General features: G+C 39.1%; 1 protein-coding gene across 1 annotated transcript; it reads left to right on the top strand.

Annotated features, from left to right (window-relative positions):
* The first annotated feature begins 441 nt into the window (after nt 1–441).
* coq7 (coenzyme Q7 homolog, ubiquinone (yeast)) lies at nt 442–9,212 on the top strand. Its single transcript, XM_008279901.1, has 6 exons — nt 442–624; nt 1,754–1,935; nt 4,510–4,624; nt 4,842–4,981; nt 6,689–6,757; nt 8,868–9,212. Exons 1-6 carry the CDS (start codon nt 540–542, stop codon nt 8,943–8,945), a joined length of 669 nt encoding a protein of 222 aa, XP_008278123.1. The 5' UTR covers nt 442–539; the 3' UTR covers nt 8,946–9,212.
* The last annotated feature ends 2,677 nt before the right edge of the window (nt 9,213–11,889 follow it).

Below are 11,889 nucleotides of genomic sequence, written 5' to 3'. Positions count from 1 at the left end.
AAGAATGACTTATCTTGTAAAAAGTTGTTGATGTGAAAATATAGAAATATCCAATATTTTGTTATTTACATCCTGAACTGTTGTTTAATATCATAAAAGGAGTCATTTCTTTGAACAGTTTTCTGGAAAACACGCAGTTCCAAAACATTTATGGGTCTAAGCTTTGCAAAAAATACAAATAGGGTTAATTGTCATTCCAAATCTTGTCAGGCACTGCCTTGCAGGATAAAATCTCCTTTATTTAGTCATTTATAAAGAATCTATGTAGTAGCCTACAAACCTTTTTCCAGCAAATATTAGAGACCGATTTGCTTCAATAAAAATAAAACATGTGAAAGTGTCGGCATCTTGTTGAAACAAAGCAAGAATAACTCAGTTATTATTCTTACAAACTAATTTTACTCACTGAGCTGTGACGTGAGTTGTGACGTGATTACGTCATAAATGTGCGCCACGTCCACCTCCTGACGTTCAATGTCAGCTGGCAAAGATTTTGCTGCCTTTCTTTGATAACACGGGTAGTTAGTGGACTAACGTCCATGCACAGAACCGCATACACAGCTTTTTACGACTGGTCTCACATTATCAGTCCAGCGATGATTCGTCAGTGTCTAAAATGCAGAGGTAAGCAGCGTTTTTCACAGCTAAGAGCTACAATGCTAATATGCTAACAACACTTATCTAACTTGCTCAGCGTGTCGCTTAACACAACGTTTACCTCCGTCTGTAAAAGTAACGTTGAATATCGTCTTCCTTTGCTACCGGTAATATTATTATAAACAGAATCTATGTGGAACTAGCCTTGTGTGACATTTTTACAGTTTGCACTCTTTGTAACTTTATGTCTGCACCACAAGTATTTACCTTCTCATAAACAGAGGCTTTTTTTAAAAAGTGCTTTACAGGGAAAAAAACAAACAAAAAACGTAGAACATAAAATACAAAATAAAGCAGAGTTATTTAATTAAATTGTAGATAAATTTAAAAACAAAAAACAGTTCAGTCAAGTTGAATAAAGTCCAAATAAATGCTGTATATAGTAATTAAAACTGGTTGTCTAAAAAAGCACAGAAAGACCACAGATTGAGAAAATAAAAGACATGCAAACAGTAAAGCAGAAAAAAAATGCATTGAAATTAAGTGAATAAAAGTGCCTGCCGTGTAGACCACAGTTTCTAAAGTACAACTGATTGATTAGAATTAATAGAAAAAAATAACTGATCTTAGCTTACTTTGAATAATTCTGCATTTGGGGAAAATCTTTCCAAACAGCTGGTTCCAGCAGTGAGCAGCATAATGACTAAATGTTATTTCACCTTGTCTGGTCTGAACTCTAGGCTTCATTAACTCAGCAATCCCTGCAGATCTGAGAGACCTACAAGGCTTCAGGAAACATATCTCCAATATGTGTTGGGCTCAGACCTTTCAGAGACTTACAGATGATAAATAGGGCCTAAATTCAATTCTGCATTTCACTGAAAGCCAGTACAGGGATCTAGGAATCGGAGAACTGTGTTTTTCCTTCATGTTCTTGTCAGTATTGCAGCAGCAGTATTTTGATTGAGCTGCTAATGTTTTTTGGTCTTATTAGGGAGGCCAGTAAGGAGTGCATCACAGTAGTCCACTCTACAAGTAATGAAAGCTTCAAACTGAAAAGTGGTAAATGTTTTATCTTCCATTTAGGATAGACTTGGAGCCTTAAAGTCTTCGAAAGAGCTGGTCAGCTTCATTCTGATGTGTTACTCTGTTTCAGCGGTTCCCCTCCAGCAGAGCACCCGTGCTTACAGTGTCTTTCCAACCCCACTTGACAGCGAGGAGAAGGAGATGCTGCACCGAATTGTGCGTGTGGACCATGCAGGTGAATACGGTGCCAACCGCATCTACGCCGGCCAGATGGCAGTGTTGGGTCGATCTAAGACTGGACCTCTCATTCAGGTACAGATGACACACAGATTAAAACACTGTCAGCATGATCTGCAGAGTCAAAAACATTCTTTAACCTTTACTGGACAACAGTTCACACGGATTCCTTTGAATGGAAACGTATTTAAACATTGTGTAACCAGACAGAGGAGTTACTGTTGAGGAGAAAAATAAAGAATTCACTCATATCTTTGGATTTGTCTCTTCTTGTTTAGATTTGACACAATCACAACTCGGTGTGAGTGGGCAAATCACAGAGAGAGGCCACACAGAATTTAAAGATTCTCATCAGTGAAAACCTTTTTTTTTTTTTTTTTTTTTTTAAATCGTTAACATTTAGACTGCATGATACTAGAAAAATTAAAATTGTGTTATTTTGTTTTCCTGTTATATATATTGCAACACAAAAAATACACAAATTTTAACTAAATTACTCAAAAAACGTAGTTTGTGGTGGCTTTATGGCCCTGACTTGAATAGTGAAACAAATGGGTTGTGATGCCTCGTGTTGTGGCAACCATTGATAGACACTGCCAACAGAGTTCTTGTTTTTGGTCAACATTATCCTTGCTATAGCTCAAATATTTTCATACAAGCAATGGTGTTCCTCTCCTGTTTCTCACACATTTTGCTGTGCACATGTAGCACATACAGGTCAACAAAGTAATTCTCCTGTGAATAAAGTTAGAAGAAGAAAATGCTCGATATAAAAGAACCCACCTATCGGAGTAAATGATGTTTTATCAGACAGACGTCTCTTGTAGATTAGTTGTGGAAAATGAGAACTGGATGAGTTTTCTTTTGCATCAAGCAAGAAAACCACTTGTTGCAAGATCTGTTTTAGTTAATTTGCCTTCCTTCACAATAAGCACATCACCTTCTGTCATGAAGCTTCACAAAGCAATATATTAAGTTATCCCAGTCATCATTTTTTGTATTCTGGAGGCCAGAGCTGAACATTTCCACCTGATAGTCTCAAGAACATGTGTTCAGACTTGTGATCTTTTGTAACAAACCTAGTGAACGAGTCCTGTGAGCTTGTTCTGTATCGTCTTCTTCAAAATGAGCAGTGTGGAGTTACATTTAACTATTTATAAGGCAGAGAGGGATTCTTTTCATGGAAATTTTTTTAGTAGATGTCAGTTTAAAACACAGAGATGCGTTTTAGGAGTTAAATCAACATGCAGAGAGGAAGTTTAAAGTACAGTCGTGACTCAATAATCCAACATTAAATGTAGTGCCTTCTTTTATGTCGGATAGCAATGCTGTCGGATTGTCAAGACAGAGGTCGAGATACAAGGAGGGCTTGATGCTTGAAGGGTAATTTGTTGTTAATATTTATTGTTTATAGTTGTTATAATAACAAATGTATTGTTAGAATGCTACGCATCGCTGGATTTCACGCCTTTGACTGGTGCGCTTGTGCACAGGCCCGTCGGTTGCCATCAAAGGTAAATACGTTCAGATAGCAGGCTAAAGTGACCCAAATCAGATTTTTTTTTTTCTCTGTTGTGACCTGCATCTGATCTTTTCATGACAGTCTGAACAACACAGATCCAATTAATGATGAATATCCAAATATTCGGCGTGGTCAGGGGGACCACTTCCACTCTGTGGGTGCGCTCCGACGGGGTGGAAGTGCACAGGCAGTACTTAGCTGCTGATGCCAGTTTAGTTAGCGGTCACACTTCTGTTTCCACCCTCTGTGGCTGCGAGAGAGTGGCAGATATGCTCCACCACCACCATCCGTGTTTACTTCTGCAAACACTGAGCACGCTCGTTGCGTGACGCTGTTGTGTCCTCTTCTGCGCATGCGGAACACTTCTGGGTCCTATGAAGTTCACACAGGAGATCACATACAAGTCGCATTTAATTGGAAATGTGAACCAACTCGCAAAAAAATCGGATTTCACAAAAAAAAAAATCCGAATTGAGCATTAAGTCCTGCAGTCTGAACGTAGCCAATCTGTTGGATTGTTAAATTGTTAATATGCTGTTATCCTTATTTGTGACATAAAATGTCATGTCGGAGTTGGAATCCAAGGGTGTCGGTATGTTAAGGCTATTTTTCATGGGTTCCGTTCGTTTTTCCTAAAAACCTGTCGGATAGCAAGGTTTTTGGATTGTTAAGGGTCAGATTATCAAGTCACGACTGTAATATAAACAACATTTTATTTGAAAACTAAGACAAAACATCATAATGGTTAAATCTGCTGTTTGCAGGTTAGTGGTGTTTGCTCTGTTAGATTTAGGAGATGGTCTGTGAGAACAAAACAAAGAAGAACAGCAAACCAGAAAAATTGATGGTGATAGTGAAAGAGAAAAAAACAGAATGAGGAACCAGCATAAACAGGAAAGGAAGAGAGAGCAAAGGAAAGACAGCTGGAGAGGCACTAACAACGTCTGAAGCAGTCACAGTGGGCAACCGACTGATTCCATAAATCTAAGCTTATACACAGACGCACTGTAGCTTGTTTCATTCCTGAATTGTTATTCAAAAACAGAACAATATGGTAGTATGGGTGTTCAGTTGCATCATTTTTTTGTATCCTCCATGTAAATGTTTTTTGTTTTTTTTTTCTATAGGAAATGTGGGATCAAGAAAAGAAACACCTCCAGAAATTCAACGAAATCCTGGCTGAGAACAGAGTTCGGCCCACAGCACTGTTACCCCTCTGGAACATTGCGGGGTTTGTATTAGGTTGGTGCATCCTATAAATATACAGTGTTTTACAAAGTGATTATACAAATGTTAGAAAGGAACAAATGCATGAAAGAATAATGATGTAGTCCTAAACCGTGTTCTTGCTTGAATCTTTAGAACTTGACTTAAGTATCATCAAGTGCATTGACGATATGTAGTTAGGTGCTTATTAAATTTTAGTATCTCTTTCTCTCTCTCTTTAAATCTGCTCTAGGGGCATCCACTGCACTGCTGGGTAAAGAGGGGGCCATGGCCTGCACTGTGGCGGTGGAGGAGAGTATCTCGGAGCATTACAACAGCCAGATAAGAGCTCTGATGGAAAAGGATCCAGAGAGATACACTGAACTGTTACAAGTGAGTCAGCCGCCGTAATCTCTAAAATTCTGCCCAGTGTTTGACCTTTGTGCACGAACTCTTATGTAGTTCATCAGCATTCACAGTGAAACATCTCTACGCTACGTGTCCCTGACTTGGACTAACACAGACTCAGAGAACGTTATATTTTACCTGACTCAATTCTTTGGCAGAGCAGTGGAAATATAACGTTAAGGAATGAAGCGATTGTTACAAACGAAGCTAGATGCTAATTAAATCTGGTATGCAATGCATTAGGAGTGTTGGGTGTCTAATTAAATATATACTTCACCTGGTTTCTGAATGACTGTAGGTAACGTTAAGTCGATGTGAGGTTGAAATCCTGTGTGATCATGATATAGTAAACCTTTTTAATTCATTTGTGCGCAGAAAGTAATGAAAAATGTGCCTAAGACATTTTTGAGAAAATAACTAATAACTTTCAGGCAACCAGCTATGTTAATCAGACCCCATTATTGTCCAAAGTAGTCGAAAGTGGGGTCTGATATCTGACACCAATATTTTCGACAACATTTTATGGTCAATTACGATATGTAAGTATATTTTCAAATGCAAAAAACATTAAGTCTCCCTTGTAGTGGAATTAAAACAATAATATTGCTGCTCTTATTGTGATGACCCACTTGCAGGTACAGATATAAAGTACAGGGCTTTTCAGATATACACATTCACTGAGCAAATGAGAGAATTACTTGAATAAAAAACAAGCTCTAGTTATGTTTATGTGGCATTGCCAAACAAACTGTCATTATCTGCATGTTTGTGTTCATTTTGGGCCAATGACGAAATCTCATTTGAAACCTTTATTGGCCAATACTCATGACACCGATTTTATTGTGCATCAATACTTAGAGCATTGCATAAAAGCACCGTTTGTGCTTAATTATTTCTCAAATTATTTATCTGATGTGTAATTTTCATAACTTGAGAATTTGCTATATCTGTTTTTACCTTTGATTGCTGCAACTTGTTCAGACAAGATGATCAGACTCAAGATTTCTTGCATGCTGCATTCACTCACTTACCAAAACACACTTGAGTTTAAGTGGTCAACATTTTGTGCTGCGTATATTATCATCTTCAAGGTTGAGTAGTGTGACATTTTGTCTTCAGTGATTTTGCCCGCACTTACACGATAATGCCACTTAGTTGCTGTCAATTGTTTCTACGCTGTCACAGTTTATATGTTTTTGAGTTTGGACTCCTTCCATAAGCCACAGTAGCTACAATAACACATCGCAGCACAAATTCTTCATGGATTAGATTTAGCATTTTATCAAAGGTTTGGCATTATAAGTGGGACTGTCACGCATGCTGTCAGAGCTGAAGAGACCATACCTCCCTGGATATTTTCCAGATGGGTCAAACAAGCACTCAACACATCAACACAGGCCTCCTTTGAAACGAAGCGTCGCATCTGTTATGTTGTCTGATCATGTTACACTCAAAGTTTCATGTCTTATTCACCTGACGCTACTTAGAATTGAAAATGTGTTCAGTGTGTGAGTGAGACATCATTTTGAACACAATATACAGATGAGACGTTTCAATAACACACGATTTAAAAACTTTGTTTGATGCGGAATCAAAACAGAGAGTTTTTTCCAATAATGCAAAGTACTAATGCAGTGAAATCCTGAAATTGTTTTCTGATTCAACGAATCATTTTGGGATGTATTTTAATAGGTGATAAAGGAATTTAGAGATGATGAGCTGGAGCATCACGATACAGGATTGGAGCACGACGCTGAAATGGTGAATATGTTTTTTAATATTCTGCTGAGACAAACACATTTTGTCATATTCAGGTAAATGCATGATGTTTTTTTTAAATTTTTTTTAAATTGGGATTGATAACTTATGGAAGAATCCATTTCAGTACACTGTTCAAAAAATAAAGGGAACACTAAAATAACACATCCTAGATCTCAATGAATAAAATATTCCAGTTGAAAAACTTTATTCATTACATTGTAGAATGCATTGAGAATAAAATAACATAAAAATGATCAATGTAAATCAAAATTATTATCCCATCGAGTTCTGGATTTGGAATCATACTCAAAATAAAAGTGGAAAATGACATTGCAGGCTGATCCAACTTTTGTGGAAATTCCTCAAGACAAGTCGATATGAGGCTCAGGAGTGTGTGTGGCCTCCATGTGCCTGTATGACCTCCCTACAACACCTGGGCATGCTAATGATGAGGCAGAGGATGTTCTCCTGCGGGATCTCCTCCCAGACCTGGATTAAAGCATCAGTCACCCCCTAGACAGTCTGTGGTGCAACGTGGTGTTGGTGAATGGAACGAGACATGATGTCCCAGATGTGCTCAATTGAATTCAGGTCTGGGGAACGGGCAGGCCAGTCCATAGCATCAATGCCTTCATCATGCAGGAACGACTGACACATTTCAGCACATGAGACCTAGCATTGTCATGCATCAGAAGGAACCCAGGGCCCACTGCACCAGCATATGGTCTCACAATGGGTCTGAGGATCTCATCCTGGTACCTAATAGCAGTCAGGGTACCTCTGGCTAGCACATGGAGGGCTGTGCGACCCTCCAAAGAAATGCCTCTCCACACCATTACTGACCCACCACGAAACTGGTCATGCTGGAGGATGTTGCATTCAGCAGAACGTTCTCCAACGCATCTCCAGACTCTGTCACATGTGCTCAGTATGAACCTGCTCTCATCCGTAAAGAGCACAGGGTGCCGGGGTTCTCTGGCAAATGCCAATTGCCCTGCACGGTGTTGGGCTGTAAGCACAAGCCCCACTTGTGGAATCTGTTTCTGACAGAAACATGCATATTATTTTGGAGGTCTTTTTTTTTTTTTTTTAAGATTTATTTTTTTGGGCTTTTCTGCCTTTAATGATAGTTGAAAGTGAAAGATAGACAGAGAAACGTGGGGAGGAGAGGAATGACATGCAGCAAATGATCCGCTGGCTGGAATTGAACCCCGGGCCGCTGCGTCGGGGACTATAGCCCCTGTATATGGGTCGCCTGCCCTACCCGCTGAGTTATCCAGGCGCCCCTGTTGGAGGTCATTTTTGAGGCCAGGGCTCTGGCAGTGCTCCTCCTGTTCCGCCTTGCACAAAGGAAGAGGTAATTGTCCTGCTGTTGGGTTGTTGCCCTCCTATGGCCCCTCCACGTCTCCTGGTGTACTGGCCTGTCTCCTGGTATCTCCTCCATGCTCTGGACACTGTACTGAGAGACACAGTAAACCTTCTTGCCACAGCTCACATTGATGTGCCATCCTGGATGAGCTGCACCACCTGAGCAACTTCTGTGGGTTGTGGACACCGCCTCATGCTACCTCTAGGGCTGAGAGCACTGACAAAATGCAAAAGTGACCAAAACATCAGCCAGAAAGGATGAGAACAGAGACATGGTCTGTGGTCACCACCTGCAGAACCACTCCTTTACTGGGGTTGTCTTGCTAACTGCCTCTCATTTCCACCTGTTGTCTGCTCCATTTGCACAACAGCAGGTGAAATTGATCCACAATCAGTGTTGCTTCCTACCTGGACAGGTTGGTTTCACAGAAGTATGATTGACTTGGAGTTACATTGTTTTGTTTAGGTGTTCCCTTTATTTTGAGCAGTGTATATATAAGGATTGAGTATTTAACCATTGCATGATGTTTCTTCTGTTTTTTGTTTTTTTTTCTTTGTGGTGTTTGTTGTTTATTGGCATTAATTCATCACCATGTGCTTACTGTGGTTTAGTAATTTGATTTGAACATTAACATATTTACAATATACACACATATTACAATTACAAGTCCTTTGCTTTTTGCTGTTTTATTCTAAGTCATTTAAAATACTGCAGTCTAAGTGTGTTTTTCTTGTCTTTTAGGTACCTGGATACTGGCTAATGAAAAATGCAATACAGCTTGGTTGCAAAGCTGCAATATATGTTTCCCAACGTGTCTAAATCTGAACTTAAAACAAATTGTTTTGATATTTTGAGTTTTTCCGTTTTTTGGGAACAAGTTAATTTGAGTCTATGTTCAAATTCTGTTCCTTTGTAAGTGAAACAACTTTTTGATGCAACGTGTTGTACTTTTGTCAGATTAAAAATGTTGAGCTCAAACATTGACTTAATTATGATTGCTTTGTAAAGTATATAGTACATGCACCCTGCCTGGATACGATGGTGGAGGTGACTCTTGCTGAAATAAATGTATTTGTAAATGTAAAATTTCTGTGTGTGAGGTCACCTGTCTGAGAGTGAGGTTGACATGAAAATTGGTTAAGCAACTGCTTTTGAATTAAGATAACTACTGCGTTTCTGAATAGTCCAGTTACTTGCTGAAAACAATTAACAATGTGATACCCAAAAATCTTCTGCTTGCCTTTAACTAAAAGACAAATAACCTCAAATGCACATAAGGACATATTGATACTTGCATACTCACACTATCACCCTCCCCTTCAACAAACTCTCCTGTTTCACATGTAATACTTCATATATCAAGCTGAGCAATGATTGTCATCCTGGCCTAACTGCTAAGCGCCCTCACACAGCTGTTCAGTACATCAGGTCACCGAGCAAGAATGATTGACAAAAGGCTTGTCCAGGGGCCCCTAATCTATTAGGCCTTTCATCAAGCTGAGCAGGTTGAACAAAATGTCCACTCCCCTCTGAGCCAACATCAGTATATCCCCACTGTACACAGAGTGCTGACCCAAAGCCCTTTTACCCTCCATTTAGCCTTTTCAAGCCTGGGGGTACAATATGCAGCGATTTACAGCCAGTACCGGGGGCTGAAAGTACTTTAATGAAATCCTTTGATTTGTCTCTTGACTCTAGCAGAAAGTCATGGCATTCACCGAATGGAAAACATCATATTATGTCATCCTGAATGCTGCAGTGGAAGGCAATGGGACTTTCTTTTTGGTTCTTGGAGATGTTTGGCCTCCGATCCAAGACGCTTTTATCCAACTTCCGCTGAGAATGATGGTTGAATTGTCCTCAAGGACCAGTTGCCTTCTATTTCAATGTTATTTATATAACACCAATTCACAACATATGCCATTTCATAGCACTTCACATAGTGAGATGAAGACCTCACAAGTTTTAAACAGAGAACCGGACAACAAAGTTCTCTTTAAATTCTCTTTTGAGCAAGCACTTGGCAACAGTGGGAAAGAACTGAAAAACCTCCCCTTGATTAGTGTTAGGAAGGATTATTATTAATAATTAAAGGATATACTATTAAAAACATCATCAAAACGGATCAATTATAAAAACAGTTGATTAATTTGATAGGTTTTAAGATTACAATGACCTGAATGACTACGACTCTACACAGACATTATAATATGTCATATACAGGATGTATATGTGTGAAAATAAAGCAAAACAATGGATGGAGCCTTGGTAAGATGTTGGACCATTGTGTGCAGTCAGAAGAACTTCCGTCTACAAATTTCTGTAACTCACTGATCACCCAAAAGATGATCCCTAATTTGGTGGTTTGAGAGTACTGTTTAACAAATCAGACTAAAATCTCCCTTAGACCTTCACTTAAGATGAGATGTTTCTAAATTTCTACTGTCGAAACGATTGAATGGTTTTTCAATAAATTTGGTTCACACGTTCACATTTACCTTCAGAATGAATTCTTATTGCTTTGGTGACACTCTAGCTTTGCATCTAGCGCCACCGTCTGGCCAAACTTTAATTGTTGCTTGCAGCCCAACATGAAGCCCTTTAGTGCCCTCTGTATTCACCAAGTATTTTCTTGAGGCCTTTCCCTTAATTTGTCCCTCTTGTGTACAACAATGTCTCTACTATATGCGTGTCAGAGAGATGAGCTGCTACCCAAGTTTGTGGATCTATTTTGCTCAGCATGAGGTCAGAGGAGTTATTTTAGCTGCATATCGGACCTGACCTCAAGGGTTCATGTGCCGTATGGCCTCCATTCCTTAAAAATAGTATCTTTTGTAGCGTCCGTCAGCTCAAGTAAACACTGAAGTTAATTTGGTAATGCATCGTGTTATGTATTAAATGGTGATCAGCTCATGAGGATTAGTCAGTTCAAAGTAGTGGCCAACAAATTCAATATCTACCAGTTCTTTTACCCAATTTTTTATTTTTTATTTTTGTAATTTTGCAAAGAATCACTCCATAAACCAACTGGTTTCTGTATGCAAAACATATAAGCATTCTCAATATCTTCCCCGCACTAAATCAGCAATAGTATTTCGTTATATAATCATTTGTTTTGATGCAGCAAGGATAAAAAGGCCTCAACCTCCTTTTTTATACTCACAAGAGGTCACTCACTATACGTAAGCAACATGAGACCGTGAGCAGCTTTGCAAAATCAAAGTTAGATCATCATACATTATCTCAGCCCCAGATAAACAGTGCGGACAGTTTCATAGCAGCTGTTTAAATAAAGCAACGAACGTACAGCTCCATTTGCAGCTCCATGTTGGGCTATTAAATGACTGATAAATAAAAACAGGAGTGATGATTCGGTCGCAGCAATAACACTAATAATGCTTCTGAATCAGCTGCTGTATGCAACTATAGGTAAAATACATTTTCAGTGCATCACAGATCTCCATTGTGTGACCATCCAGAGTTCACGTGCATTGTTTAGGTTCTTTTCTCAGAATCACTTCCAAAGGAATCTGCTGAAACACTGACTGAGATATTGGCAACAAGAATTTCGAGAGAGCAATAAAACTTTACTAAACTGGGACTGTCTTGCTACCCGTGAATAATTGCGGTTGTAAATTTTAGAGCAGCATGAATAATACAAGTCTCTATAAGTCATAAAGTCCTTCGGATGCAGATTGCGTTGCTTCTTGGCTTTGATATGTGCAGTCTGACAGTCGTCGGGCTTTTCTTTGGTTTATAGTTA

The sequence above is a fragment of the Stegastes partitus genome, unplaced genomic scaffold, assembly GCF_000690725.1.
Source record: "Stegastes partitus isolate 25-593 unplaced genomic scaffold, Stegastes_partitus-1.0.2 Scaffold176, whole genome shotgun sequence".
Taxonomy (NCBI): domain Eukaryota; kingdom Metazoa; phylum Chordata; class Actinopteri; family Pomacentridae; genus Stegastes; species Stegastes partitus.
The sequence above is the reverse complement of the archived record's forward strand: the minus strand, read 5'-3'. Positions and strand labels throughout refer to the sequence as shown.

Excerpts from the sequence above, each read along its gene's own strand:
- coq7 (XM_008279901.1), top strand. The coding sequence starts at position 540 with ATGCACAGAACCGCATACACAGCTTTTTACGACTGGTCTCACATTATC. Across the intron at positions 4,625-4,841 it reads CATTGCGGGGTTTGTATTAG|GGGCATCCACTGCACTGCTG; the intron begins GTTGGTGCATCC and ends AATCTGCTCTAG. Across the intron at positions 4,982-6,688 it reads GATACACTGAACTGTTACAA|GTGATAAAGGAATTTAGAGA; the intron begins GTGAGTCAGCCG and ends GTATTTTAATAG.